The sequence below is a fragment of the Pipra filicauda genome, unplaced genomic scaffold (genome assembly GCF_003945595.2).
Source record: "Pipra filicauda isolate LSUMZ 115617 unplaced genomic scaffold, ASM394559v2 scaffold4_size7858003_pilon, whole genome shotgun sequence".
NCBI classification, from domain to species: domain Eukaryota; kingdom Metazoa; phylum Chordata; class Aves; order Passeriformes; family Pipridae; genus Pipra; species Pipra filicauda.
In genome coordinates, this window is record NW_024104643.1 from 44,423 (window position 1) to 59,455 (window position 15,033).

General features: G+C 36.3%; 1 protein-coding gene across 4 annotated transcripts in view; it reads right to left on the reverse strand.

Annotated features, from left to right (window-relative positions):
- The window catches only part of METTL25 (methyltransferase like 25), a 47,154-nt gene that overhangs the window by 12,091 nt on the left and 20,030 nt on the right, over positions 1 to 15,033 (reverse strand). For 3 of the 4 annotated variants that reach the window (XM_027747801.2, XM_039386717.1, XM_039386718.1), the window contains exons 5-8: positions 13,903 to 14,047; positions 5,631 to 5,725; positions 3,170 to 3,199; positions 2,001 to 2,074 (exon numbers count right to left, since the gene is read on the reverse strand). In XM_027747801.2, coding sequence (XP_027603602.2) covers positions 2,001 to 2,074; positions 3,170 to 3,199; positions 5,631 to 5,725; positions 13,903 to 14,047 — 344 coding nt within the window. The remainder of the gene's footprint in view (positions 1 to 2,000; positions 2,075 to 3,169; positions 3,200 to 5,630; positions 5,726 to 13,902; positions 14,048 to 15,033) is intronic. The other variant, XM_039386716.1, reaches the window with a different exon arrangement.

A 15,033-nucleotide genomic window follows, 5' to 3' on the forward strand; every position in this document is an offset into this window, starting at 1 on the left:
TCTATAATTTATTATAATGCTGCTGTAATTTATTTATCATTAACCGCTAGACTGAGCAAATGCCACTTTGCTTGTTACCTTGTGTTCTTATCCCTGCAATTTTTATTTCATTAAATGATGCCAGAATTTTCTCCTGCTTACAACTGAATAGTCTGCTTTTGTAGGCAGCCTAAAATGTGTTTTTTTTTTTTTTCAGAAAACATGTTAAAATAATGCATAAAAACTGGAAAAAACATACATAGGAAGAATCCCAACAGGCCACTCGAGTTTTTTTTCTCTTCTCTGTGTTTAAAATATCTTGGAGAAACAACATGCAAAGTTTTTGTTAGTCTGAATTCATTTTCTTGACTGTGTCCTAACATAATTCCTCTTCCAGCTGTGCAGTGTAGGAGTTAAATTTTCAGATATAGAATTTTCAGCTACTGAATAACTTAACAAGAAATACACTCCTCCCCACCCTCCCAGTGAAATATTGGATAGAAATATCTTACTTTAAAACCTTTCCTCTTCCTTACTCTTAGTAAAACCCTACCTCCTTATCTAAAAACCAGAACTAACATCTACTCAGGTCAACAGAAAGACTTCACTCAGTGGCAGTTCTAATGTGTTTAGCTGTCAAGGACCCCCATTCACTGAGAATCTTTTCTGTTGTCATATTTAATATTGAGATACACCTGAACATTTGGGCTGATGCAGTCTGGAAATCAGTTAATGATTATGCTGTTATGTCATTCTTAGGAAGACGGGCATCTGACTCTTATAACAAGCTACTGGGGAAGAGATGTTTTCTGGATCTGTCTGGGATAGAACTTCACAGTAGCCCATACAGTGCTGTGCTTTGGCTTTGTGATTAAAACAGTGCTGGTAACACACCAATGTTTCAGCTACTGCCAAACAGTGACCGCACAGTATCAAGGCCTTCTCTGTTTCTCTCTCTGCCTCTCAGTGAGTAGGCTGAAGGTGCACAAGAAGTGCAGAGGGAACACAACCAGGACGGCTGAACAGAACAGGTCATAGGGATATTCCATGCCATATAACATCATGCTCAAAAAAAAAAACCTGGGGGTGGGGGAGGTCTTTCCAAGGTAGCCATTGCTTTAATTTCAAAAGTATAATCTTAATTACTTCCTTTAACAAATAAAACATCTATCTCACACTTTTTCTTTTCTCTACAATTTAGCAGCCATGATTTTTTGTGTGATATTTTATGTAATTTTAAAATAAAGAAGTATTTCTTCTTTCAGGAATTTGACCTTTTGAAGAGTAAGCTGTCTGACTCTACATTTAGCATAAGTTTTGGGAGTATCAGCATTAGCATTTATTTTAGATCTGGAGTATATTGCTGAAGTGAATTTTTCCCCACCTCTCATGCCTGGTTCACACTGTGGAATAGTATCAGAGCTCAAAAAATGGGTTATTTTCAAACTAAATTAATCTGGAAGGTGTGCTTCTGGACATGCTCCAAGTGTTAACAGGCATACATCCCCCAGAATTAGAAAAAATCTAATCCAACTACAACCACAGGAAAGAGTACAATGCAGATGTCAGATCCTCAGAAGCAGCTCTCCAAATCCCATTCTACAAGGAGGTAGCACTTGCCAGGGTAGGCACAGGCAGTGAGTAGCTCTTTACAGCCATCATGGCCATTGAGCTTTCAGCATTTTTTCTCAGGACAAATAGAAATGCCTTTTCCCTTCTGCAGTATTAAAGCTGCCAGGACCTCTGTATGACCGGGTAGCCCAGGATTACACTGACTTTTTAGTAAATTTGCTGAGTGTTCTCTGGTGAAGATATGTTTCACCCATGTATCCAGTACCAAAGAGGACCTACTTCAGCTACAGGTAAAGGAAGGGTAATAAATTTGTGATATAGATTTAGGATGAGTAAATCTTTCCTGCATTTTAATACTAATGTCTATATACAAAATACTTTCTCTATAGAATAGAGGTGGAAGAGAATCAGATCTGTGGTTGGCATTCTGTGAATTCAGAGCTTCCTACCTTTTTGTAACACCATACATTTCTTCTATAATAACCTGAAGAACAGCTCGATAAAACAATGATTCTGTAGGCAGCTGCAAAAAATTTTACAACAGCAAGGATTTAAAATTGGCACTGAAATAAGGATCAGAGTAACAAAATCAGTATTGGCTTCCTTAATGACTTACTGACTTGAGTTCTTTACAATCAGTCAGAACAGATTTAAGAGGACAATTTACTAACATTCTTGCATCCAGTCAAAATTATGTATTTGGGTCAGATTCTAACATAGCCATAAATGCAAGAAAAAAAAAAGAAACTCAAACTCTGAAGATCAAAGGTTGATGGAGGGAAAAAGAACAGAGGAAAGCATACTGATCATGATCCAAATTCTAATATGCAAAATAAATAAAAATTTAGCTAAGCTGTTTTGAATACAAAAGGCATAATTCTCTAGCTGAATCACCATACACTGTAGTCTGAACCATGCAGAAAGTACTATGCTAAAAAAAAAAAGAACATACTGAAAACTTCATATCTTTGTGTATGGAAGATCTGTTTGCATAAAAATAGTTAAAGATTGTCAATTAAAAATTTACAGGAAAAAACTACTAGGGTCAGTGGGCTTACATTTGGAAAGAAGTCTCTCAGCCTTGCCTTTTAAATACTTGCGCAGTTGGCGTCCACCATCCCCTAAAGGATAACTTGCACAAAAATAATTCAAAATATTCACAGGGAAAAAATATGCAGGGATAAAAATGAGAATGATGATGTTTCTAACAGGTTCAAGCTTTTGTCTTAACAATGTCTATTTTTAAATTAGTTGATAAAACATTGGGATAGAGTGATCCAAACCGGGGTTATCAGAAGGACATTTGCACTGAATTTATTTACTAGCTGAAAGATAGTGAAGGAAGTTAGGAATGGTATTTTAATGCCTTAAATTTTAAGCTGTGCTTTTTTTCTCAGACTCTTAATTGTCAAAAGAAAACAGATTCACTAAGTACAACCACAGCAATAAAAATGTGATTTCATGATGACACATGCTATCTATCGGATTTGACGTAGTATACGCCAGTATTTTAGATTCCAGATATGCAGGAGTTCAATAAAAGGCCATGGATTAAGAACATTCAAAGGGGGAGAACACATTTTATCTTAGAATGGCTAAAATAAACAATATTACTTACCATTTGGCCAACTGCAACTCGCTCCAAAGCCTTTAAGAGTCAAGGAATTAAATTGCTGATATGTTTATTCTTTATCATAACATTTTATAAACACGTTGTATAAAAGTCAGAGGAGATGACATGTTGAAAGACTAATGGAGTGACATAACACAAGCTTGCACACTTTAAAGTGTTAATACCTTTAGGTACTCTTAATCAGCTACTCCTGTTATTTTGGTTTATTTACAGGAGAACTAACAACATCTGACTGTGTGGAACTAGATACACGCAAAATTTGTTTGTTTTTCTTTGTCTTTGTACCAGAATTTCAGAGGATTACTTTCAGTGAAAATACTACAAAGAAATGCATTTTTCTTGAGTCTGTTCCTACTGAAATACAAATAATTCACTTTGCATATTTGACTATTTAAAAGTAAACACTCATGCAATGTACAATATTAGTTTTAATCCCTAGTACTCAGATAAATTGAACTGTTGTATATAAAGTTAAATCAAATAAAACTTCAGAAAGACTGCAGTTTATAATATTGTGCATTATTTTCCACTAGATTCTTCATACTATAAATGCTGATGTAGGTGCTAAAGACTGCTTGATTTTTATGATCCATAGTGACAAAAAATGACAAATAATTAGAAGCATGGAATATCCCTTCACAGTTGAAAAGATACTGTACCTATAAAATTTTAAACAAGTTTTAAAGATTGCAGTAGAAATAAAGACAAAAAACTCAGTAAATTATTTGATATTACATCAAATTAGACAGCAAACCAGAAATGCCTCACCACTTACGGGTCATTTTCCTTTAGTCCCCAAACTTCACTACACTAAATAAGACTGCTTGTTACTCAATCATCCACTTCTCCTCCTAGTTATAGAACTAACCTTGTATTTCGGACTGTTCTTTAAACACAGTCCAAGTAGATGCAGTTCATTTGTGACTTTGGCCAACTATGATGTTTGTCTTTTGCTGTGTAAGCTCTAGCTCTCATACCAGCATGAATAGGCTGCTGCTTAGGAGATGGATGTGGGTTCTAACATGTATTGTATGGGTCTGAAAATCAAACTTTCACCCAACACCTTTGACCCTTGGCACATCAATGAATTTGAATGCTGAGTGTCATTGCTCAGCAGACTGAGTTTCTCCTGGCCAGCCTTTACCCCTAGAAAGAGCGTGCCTAGTGGCTCTCTTGCACCTCCTAGAAGGCAAGGAAAATCCTAGTCATGAAAAATGCATATACAGAATTACACTCTTAACAGTAGAAGTATCACAAGAGAACTCTTTGCCTTTTGTGAATATTTAAACAAAAAAAGCTTTTAACTGCCAAATTTCTGAGAAATCTAAAATAGATATATATGGCATGAACAGTACTGTCTCCTGGGGCTCATTTGGTTACAAAATTTATCTTCCTAACATTGTTGAAAAACAGCCCAAACTTTTTCCAAAAGAAATGGAACAGGAGAGGAAATGGCTAATGTGTCAACTGAGGAAGGTATTGTATGACACAAGAAAAAGAGAAAAGGCAAATCTCTTTAGAAAGCATTTTTTTGTGATGTTTTATAGCAACATCTCTAAAATGAACAATTCTTTTCTTTTACTTTCCAAGGGTAACACATTTAAGCCTTATGAATACTAAACAACTGTCCTCCTATACTTTCTTCTGATAGCATTTAATTATCATGCTAGTTCAAGTTTCTGTAACCTCAATACATTAGCCTATACTCAGTCTTTAGTCTACGCTGTTCTCTGTAACAGAGGTACCGAGCAAGCAGCAGAGGCTAGCCATAACCTGATGTGATTCATGATGATACCAGAAATTAAAAATTAATAAAGGGAAGGAATAGTGATCTTCTAACTAAAAGTGGTTGAAATTTTCAGTACCTATCTGTTTTTTCAAATTAGACAACAGCTCATCAATCTATCTTGATGAAGCTAGGTCTTTAAAAGTATTTAATCTCTCAGTGCTCTGTTAAAAAAAATGTTTTCAGATTCTTAAGCCTCATGGATTTTAGAGCTCTTCTAGTTTTTCGAATGGGTAGGTTTGTTCAAGTTTTAAACAGTCAGAACATTCAATATTATGAATCATGAAGGCATTGGGGGAGTTACTGATTGCAATCCTTCGACAATTACCTTGTTTCCCCCTAAGTCCTTGGCTAGGAACTGTTATCCTGAGGGGTTACCTTGTTTAGGTTTCAGCAAAGGTTTGGCCTTTCTGTACAGTCTTAAAATGCACTTCTGTCACTACTCATTTTTTCATGCCTTTAGCAAGCATAAAATATATAAAGCTGAAAGGTCAATACTATTTTTTTAGATATAATTTATCATGCTTACAACATTAATGATGTTATTCTGTGTAGTCTTGGATTAAAGTCATGGCTTTAGGATTAGAAGCCAAAAACAATGAATTCTATAACATCTGGACAAAGCTCTCAGTAGGAAAAAGAGAAGAAGGGGAATCATACCAAGCATGCTGACATTCTAGCATTGCGACCACAACACCAGCCTTTGTCCTTCAAGTACTGACACATGGGAAATCCCCACACTTTGTCGCAGCATTCTGCAAAATGGAGGAAAAAAAAAAGGCACAACTTTTTCTCTTACTTACAGAATGCACAATGGATTGGGCAAGAAGAACAGTAGTTAATGGTAGCAGAAACACTTAATTGTTCTCATCCAGTACAAAAACCTGTGGTGGTGCTATAAAAAACATGTTTTGCTGTAACACATGTTTTTGGTTTATGTTGACTTTCTGATAATTTCACATTTTCCAAAACAATTTTAAGTGAATGTAATGTCCTTTACAAAAATCCACTGAAAAAAACAAAGGGACAAGAGAAAAGTTTGCAAATCCTCCTGGCACCTCATGCTACAGCATGAGTCACAAGATATAGGCCAGGCAGTCACTTCATGCAGCAGGACTTCTCATTGTGTTCTTATTCTATCATAAACATCTTTTAAGCATCACACAGAACAATGTGTATTTGTTTATTCCAATTTTGAAAGACTGTTCTGCTTCAAGGCAGAATGTTTGTTTTCCAGAAAAGAGCAGCTGCAAAGGCTCTTGCTGTTTCTTCAAAACATCAAGAAGCATTTGCATCACAATCTGTGCTCAGTTTGTTTCAGTATCATTTATATTTTAAATAACAACACAATTCTTCATGTTTACCACTAAAGCAAATGTGGGGAAACTAAAGTACAGAGATTACTTTATAGATGCTCTTAATACTCAGCTTTAAATGTAGTCAAACTCTAAATGTTTAGAGTTTTCATTAGCACATTTGTCAGCTGATTTTTTAGAATGCTGAATAAGAATTACTACTTTCTTAAAAAAACCCTACAAATTGGCTGGGATCCTGGCTTTTTAGCACAGGAAGGTGACTGGGGCATATTTAAGAATAAATCATGTAATGGGGTTAAAAAGAGGACAGCAGAAATAGAACTTCAAATTTACCAACAGTCTGAGATACATTTAAGTAGAATTCATTTAATAAAAGTTAAGGAAAGAAAAAGAAAAAGAACTATAAAGAACCCTCCCCCCGCAAAGCCCTTGGTTTTCTAGTGCCCAGTCTAGCTGATCTCTAGAGAGTAACAGCAAGCTGGTAATCTTCTGCACACAGCCTCACACTTTGCTCCCTTTTTAGCCCTGAGGAATGTCAGAGGCTCATAGCAGGTGAATACTGATTTGAGTACCATGATTTAAGAACAGGATTTTAATTCTGAATGATTAGCAGAAGGAGAAAGAAAATTCTTTAGAAATAAATATGTAATTTGATAAAACAGCTTACAATTGATTTCAGCACTAGGAATGTGCTAAGATTTGTAAGTGCCTCATGACAAGCTCTAAAACATTAATTAACTTCAAGTCTAATTATGAGTACATGAGTACATGGGTATTTCTATTGCAGGGATGGCAGTAGGAACTTATTAAGTATATTATTTTTCTTCAAAGAAAACAATGACTGCCATGGTTGCTATCGTATGATTCACACTAAAAAGCCTTTCTAATTCCAATGTTAAAATATTTCAAAATAAAAATTTGAAAACTGGGTTAGAAAGATGAAATCATTGATCTTTTCAAGCAAATCCCTTCTAATTTACACCGTCCTCCAGGCAAATTAATCATTCATGCAAGTTAAAGTTACTACCCTCTCAGCTACAATCCCAATATCAGTGCAGTGTACTCATGCATAATACTGAGGAATATATGATACCTTTGAAAAAGATAATCAGGCAAAGCACCATCTTCATTTAAATTACTGAAACTGTAAAGTAGGAGAAAAAGCGAGAGAAACTCATGCTTCAAGTGAATTTTTTGTGTATATTCAAAGTTGACCACACATCTACAATATTGCCTTAAGTTCTATTTAGTTTTTCATATCCAATCCACTCTCAAGCACACTGAAGGATTAATATATCACTATAAAGTTCATATATTTACAAGTTACATTTTAAACCCCTGGAAATTCTTTTAATGCCTGCAACTACTTTCAGATATACTTAATATTATATAGCTCACTAAATACCTTATTGTGCTTCTATCTGAGAACACAACAGCTGTTCTAAACTGTATAAATCTCCAAAAACACTCGAGAAACATCTAAAGTACAGGTATTCCATGGAAGATTTCACAGTAAACAGCTCGAGTGTTCAACAGCGCATGAAGCAATCATGTTATAATTCGGTACAGAATCAGACAGAACTCCTTCCATGACCACTTAACAAAATGGGGAATTTTAGGTAATCATTTTATGAGCTGAACTGAAGCTATGCTGGGGTATAATCCTAGAACGTATTAGTTAAATTGCTATAAATTTACCTCCAAGCTAAATTCTAAAAAAGACTAAATCACACATTTAATAAAATAACTGCTGCAAATATTGTAATAAAACATCAGTAATTTTATATTGATGTTTCTATTTTTTAATAGTTATAGAAAAAATATATGATAGTAGAAGTAAGATAAAGGTAAAACCCTTTTAACAGCTAATAATTCTGTATGTTCACAGATGATTACAAGGAAATCCAAGAGAATGGGACAAGCTTCTATAATACCTTTAATACTAGCCCATCTATAGATTTTCATCTAAGAATAATACTACAACTTCTAGGGTGTTAACATGTAAATTTTACTTCACAAAGCTTTACAGTAAAATATGGTCTTTATAACACAACAGACCAACAGTTTTACTGTTACTAGAAAAATAAGCTTGACTCGAGTTCCATGAGATGACCCAAATCAGAAAGGTGTGGAGGCAGTGATGTTGGTGCAATGTCGTGCTCCCCTTGGCATGCCTTCTCCAGCCCTGGTGTCCCTAGAGGCTTTGTGGCTCTCTGAATCCCAACTCTAAACCTAATTGCTTTTGACTGATGATGTAATTCAGTGGGTTGAAAAGTCATTTTTCTTCTGAGACTTTTCAGCAGAAATTATTCTTTGTTACCCTCCTCAAATTTGTTCACATACATCCTACTTTGTCTCTTTGTATACACTTAGAAACTTCGTCAAGGTAGTACTAAAACACAAATAACCTTTTTCAGTCCTCCATAGCATCTATCTTCCATGACATCATAGATTCTCAGCCTACTTCTGTTATTCCAAACAAAGTAGACAAACTACTTAATTGCCTTTTTCCTTCACGGGAAAGACTAAGTCTTCCTTGGCCATGTGTGCTGGTTTAAACCATTGGGAGAAATGAACCCAACTCAAGAGAGATTACAAGTCAGAGTTACCTATTTTAAGACACTGGCTATGGAATATCTGTGAAAATATACCTAGGAAACACATAAATCATCTGTACTCTAATACTCTGAAACAGTGAGCAATCTTTCATATTTCAGTGGAATGGAGTGATATGAAGCCACCTCTGTTTCCATAAGGAATCCTTCAGAAAATTCAGTTTCAAAGTTTTTCCTCTGAATCCACCTTACTCAAGGCCTTTTCAGGTTTCACAAATCTGATAAAATTCTGTATGTGAAGTTTGACTACCCTTTGCAACCCTTTTGGTTCCCTTAATTATGGTCACTAGCCTTTAAGGCTTAAAGCTTATCCTGCAAAAGCTTTGCTGACTTCTTCCAGAGTGCATTGTTGAGAAGTTACTCTCCACAGCTTCCAGAGGGCTCTAGAACTTCTGTGCCCAGCAGTGACCTGACTTTAGAAATCCTTACAAAAGCTGGAGTTCATGATTTGCAGTACTCAAGCCAACCTCAAAAAGAGCTATCACTGAAAGTACCTATAGAACTACACCTATGTCTTATTTCAAACTCTCAAATACTTATAAGTAGTAACTATTCAGATCCTTGTTAATTTCATCAATTGTTACAGTCTAATCACACCCTGTGGTTATTCTCTTGATGCTTACTGTTCTAACCCTAAAAATCATGAGCAGACTGAATTTTTCCAGAAATCTGCCATAATGGCTCATTATGTAAATAGGTGTATGTAAAAAGTCTCTAATAAATAGTAAAATCCTTACTACTCTGATGTAATTGACTATCCAATGCAGTAACAGGGAAGAAAAACCTCAAAGGAATAAATTATTCTAATGGCTATGTGTATTTTATCCCTAGAAGAATCTCTATATAAACAGACAATTCTCCTTAGAGAGAGCCGAAGTAAAACTACTTAGAATTTTCCAAGAGCGTATTAACTGAAACTTAGAGTTTGGTACTGCTTATAAGAGCAGTGAAATTTAAAGACAGGTGTTAAATGCCATTGCCTTCAACTTTTTTAAATTGAGTTGAAATTTGATATTACATAGCACCTCTTGATTGCTGTAGCTACTAATAAATCAAAGCAAAAACTTTCATGATGGTAAGAGTTCACAATTATTCCCAGCATAATTGGAAATGTAGTCCCTTAACAAAACTTTCCAGATGAATTTAGTTTATTTATAGACATAGAAGGACACTGTATACTGCTTGCATTACTCAAGATTGTGACTGCTGGCACTACTTTCATCAGAAATGCTCCCAAAGTACTCACAGCAAGTCCAGTGGCAAACTGAATCAGGAAATCTTGTAATATCTTTATTATCTTTAGGATATATGAGAAACGTAATGCAGCTCAGACAAAAAAAATCCCCCAAAATTAAGATAACCAAGGTGATTCAGCAGCCCACCAAGAACACTACAGTAACATTTTGTTGATATTTTGTCTACTCACTGCCTCAGACATAAATGTTATGTTAGGCATCAAAACAGGTACATTTTCTCCCTAACAATATCAGTTAATTCCAGTTAATATGAAGTGAAAAAGCAATTTTTCACTGGCCTCAAACAAGACTGATCCTGGTATTAAATCTTAACTGCCAAACAACACACTGCCCAGCCGTCTCAGGTTATGGCAACCAACAGTCCACAGCAGCTCTTCTGTGAGGTGGCTCATCTGCTTAAAGTACGCTTATGAGAACAACCGTCTGAGTTTACATTAAAGAAGCAGTAAAGATGGAAAATGTGCTACTTAGGGGGAAAGAGCTTTGAGCTGGACTTGCCACAACCTTGACTTTAAGGGTGCACAGCTAGAGAAAATAAAAAACTTTGAAGGAGGGCAAAAAAATAATATAAATATAAAATAGAGCAATGATATTTTTAAGAGTTTTTAAAACTTTGAAGCCATTAAGTCAAGACAAAATAACTATAAAATGCTTTATAACAGAACTTCCCACTGTGTCCTTGCAGGCAAAACCTTGCATACAGGACTGATTTCAAACAAATAAGTGTTTTCCTGTGTTGCAGCAAATTCTGGCCAATCCTCTTTGCTTCTTAGGAAGATCTCCTATCCATCACTGCATCCTAATATTCAAACTAGTCTCTCCATGTAAAGCTTCTACAGGTCTCTGCAATCTCTGACTGATGTCTACACCATCCAGCAGCTTCCCTGAGCTTAGTGTCAGAGCCCAGGCAAGTGAAGTACTACCTGCAGTAGAGATCATATTGGCCCAAGGACCACACAGGCAAACTGGAAATACACAACTGCACGTGACCAGATGGGATGCATTTCTGGATGAGAGGAATGACCGGTGTCACATGAAGACCACACTCTATCACCTTTGACAGGTCATGTCTATTCAAGGGAAGTTCCCAATTACAGGAAAAAGGCAAAGACCACACCCATCTTCAATCTGACCTGAATAAACTCAGTAAGTCTCAATAAGCTTATGGAGAAAATTTTCCTGGAAACCATGCCCAGGCCTGTGAAGAACAAGGAGATTGAGAATAGGGGGCAGGAATTTACAAGGGACTGATAAACTACTGCCTTCTGTGATGCAGTGACCTTCCACGAAGTAGGGAAAGGCACAGTCATAGTTTACCTTGATTTTAGCAACTCTTTCAGCAAGTGTCTTTACAGAAAAAATGGAAAGATATGACTCAGACAGGTGGACTCTAAAGGAGGTAGAAAACTGATAGTACTCTGAAGCTTGACAGTGAAGCCTGCAGACTAAGGGATGTGATTATTCCCCCTTTTTAGAACCTGTCAGAGTATCTAGAGTGCTTCTTTGGGCTCTCCAGCCCACCACTATGACTTACTGAAATGAATTTATTGGTGGCAAGAGAACTAAAGGGCTGCAGAAAAGGTCAAGGAGGGATCTAACTGCTATTTTCGACTACATAACGGAAAGGGAACAGAAAAGATTAAGCTGGACTTTTCTCGGTGGTGAAAAATGAAAAAGACAATAGATAATGCACAAAAGCTGCAAATTCTGAATAGATATGAGGAAAAGAATTTCACGGTGAGGGCAAACATTGAAATGGATTGCTAAATCACTGCCCTTGGAGGTATACAAAACATGAATGGACAAGGCCCTGAATAACACACTGTACGTTTGCCCTACCTTGCACCATCATCCAGTCCAGATAACCTCCAGAAGCCACTTGCTAATTAAATGCTATGATTTGGTCCATTTTGGAAGCAGTACCAAAATTCACTTGCATCAGACAGCTGCAAGAGAAATTAGTTTACTGCTTGTACAAGTGAATTGTTGGATCAATATCATCTGATTAGTTAGAGAGTCCTCTAGCACCCCCTAGAATGCTTTGTCAGTTTGAAATCCATGCACAGGTAGAGCAGATACATGATATAGTCCGAACTCTTTCTCATTTTTCCTTTGAAGAAATCTTAGATATTGTCAGTCCTTGCACTCTTAGCTCTCCACTGCACATTTATGAACAAGCCACACAGTACATGACTTAGTAGGGGAATACAACAGCATTGCAGATCTTAGAATATGCACCCTCATAGTAACAGTACCCCAAAAAAAAAATCTATTTTTTTCAGCATCACTGGCATGATGTGTTCTTTTCCAATAAAAAAATACTGTAATTTGCTTTTATTCTGTCCAAATTTTTATCCTTCAAGCTGAGAAAAATCAAACAGCTAGAAATTCCAACATGCAATTTGGCTTCATTTCCATACTGCTATGAAACTGCAGTTTCTCTTATTACCATGCGTGTATATCTGTTTGTCTGAACTTAGAACACCTGATTCTTTGGTGGTGTCTGAGTAATAATAATCTGGTACAGCCTTATGCACTGGTCTGGAAAACATAATCCTACAGCTAGAACAGGAAGCCATAATAAGAAACAACCAAATGTTTCAGACACTCAGACTCAAACACAACTACATGGAAAGTTCTTAATTTCTTAAAGCTCTGGTGTAAAAGGAATTGTATGTTTTTTTACTAATTGCATTTCTATGACTTAGGGACTTCAATTGTATTTTCCTTTTGGTTTTGGAGTGAGCTGAAGTATTGTGAAATAACTAATACACTTCAAAAATACTTTAAAATTGTTGCAGAGCAAAACAAAAACAACATGAAAAGATTATTAAAGTAAGCAAGAGCTAGCATATGTCACGATCAGTCTGGAACAGACTGTCTGAGCAGCTAACTGTTAAAGAGCAACAGCTGGGTTTCACCTGCCTTTCTGTCTGTGAAGTTCTCTGAAAGAGCTGAAATAAAATTTGCCAATCCACCCCTTTCTCAGGTTTGCTTGATATAATGACCAGGTTCTAGGACTTTGGCATCTGGTCATTTAGACAGCTCAGCTATGTACCACTTGCCTCAGGAAAGCCAGCTGCTTAAATGTTTATCATTATGCAGAATTTCAGGTAAAAGAACTTCCGATTCCAACTTTCCAATTCCGATACCAACTTTCTATCAAAAATGAAAAACTTTCACATTTGAAGGAAAATTTGCCTATGGTGTGAATCCCAAAATAATTTTCAGATTGTGTCCCCAAGAAAAACTGTTATGTACGTACATGATGATCTAAACTGGCAATGACCCAGATCACTGCACCAAAATTGGTGGATTTTTGAGTATTACCTTACATTACAAGAACTTAATTCTCCTCATAGTTGTATATGTACAACTCAATATAACAGGATGTTGCATGTAGACACCCAAGGACAGAGTCTGGTACAAAATATTTTGAAAGGAGAGAAACATACTGGACCAAAAAAGCCTCCACATTTATAAGTGAAGCAATGGAATAAACCCAGCTGTATGCATAACCACATAAAAACATTATGCATTAATGTCCCTAATCTCAGTAAGAATATTAGGAATATTGGCATAACAGAAAAGCTACAGGGCATCCGGGAGTGAATGACCCACATAGTATTATTAAAAACAGTTCTAAATAAGCCAATGGAAAGGAAAAAACACAAGGAGGTTTTTAAAAGGTATAATACTCTCAATATGCAAACTTGCAGCCACAAGTGAAGCTCAGAAGATTTACCTTCTTGGTTTTCAAATTGTTCTGACAACAGATGGTAGCAGCAGCCCACACTGCAAACTGCTTTGACTTCAGGCTTGGCAGCAAAAATACGTAGTGTATTTGCAGCCAGATCTCCACACGTATGTAGACCCACCATCACACAGTCCTAGAAAGAAAAATTTAAAAAAAGAGGCAATAATAAAGCATCTCCCTCATCAACTGAAAGAGCATGAATAATAACAAACTCCAAAATCTAAATAATCTGCAAAGGGTTAGTGAGCTGTAGGGCAAAAATACACAACTCCACAAAGACTCCTGCTGTTCTGTCCTAGAATTTTTCAATATTCATAAAAGGTCTTCAGTGCTAAAAAAACATGGTGAAAACCAACCATGAGACATGAGAGGTTCAAGACTATGAACAACAGCTGCATGGAAGGGAACATCTACATGTTGACTGGACACAGGCCATTTTCTCTTGTCTTTCCTAGCTGTCCTGTTCTTGTTATTAGTACCACTGCTACTTCTTTTTCTTACTTAAGATTTACTGCCGTAAATCTGCATGGACATATCAATGGAATTTCTGCACTTTTAAGTTGCTGAAATCAAAACTACTTCCTAAATACAGATGGAAGGTGAAGAGCAGGCTTTGTTATTTCCAGAACTGTAGTACTGGCACAGTCTCTCAGTATGCCTGCTCCTATTCAACGAATGGCCATTTTGTTCCAAGGTACAAAGGAAGAACTTCAGCTTCAGATGCTCTGTTCTTCTGTCCATTCTATTTCCTGCTTTCTTTTTTCTGCAATTTCCCTTTTCTCTCCATTTCTCCATCAAAATTTTCCCTCTTCTCACCATTCATAACAAGATATTTCCCTTCTGGCATTATTAGTTGGAATCTGCACGGTAAACATGGTGTTGCTTTGAATTTCATCCATATTTATTTAACACAGAATTACAGAATCATGGAACGGTCAGGGTTGGAAGGGACCTTAAAGATCATGTAGTTTCAACCCCTTGCCATGGGGAGGAACACCTTCCAGTGGATCAGGTTGCTCAAATCCCCATCTCATCTTGAACATTTCCAAGGACCGAGCATCCACAGCTTCTCAAAGTAACCTGTTCCAGTCTCACCACCCTACAGTAAAGAATTTCTTC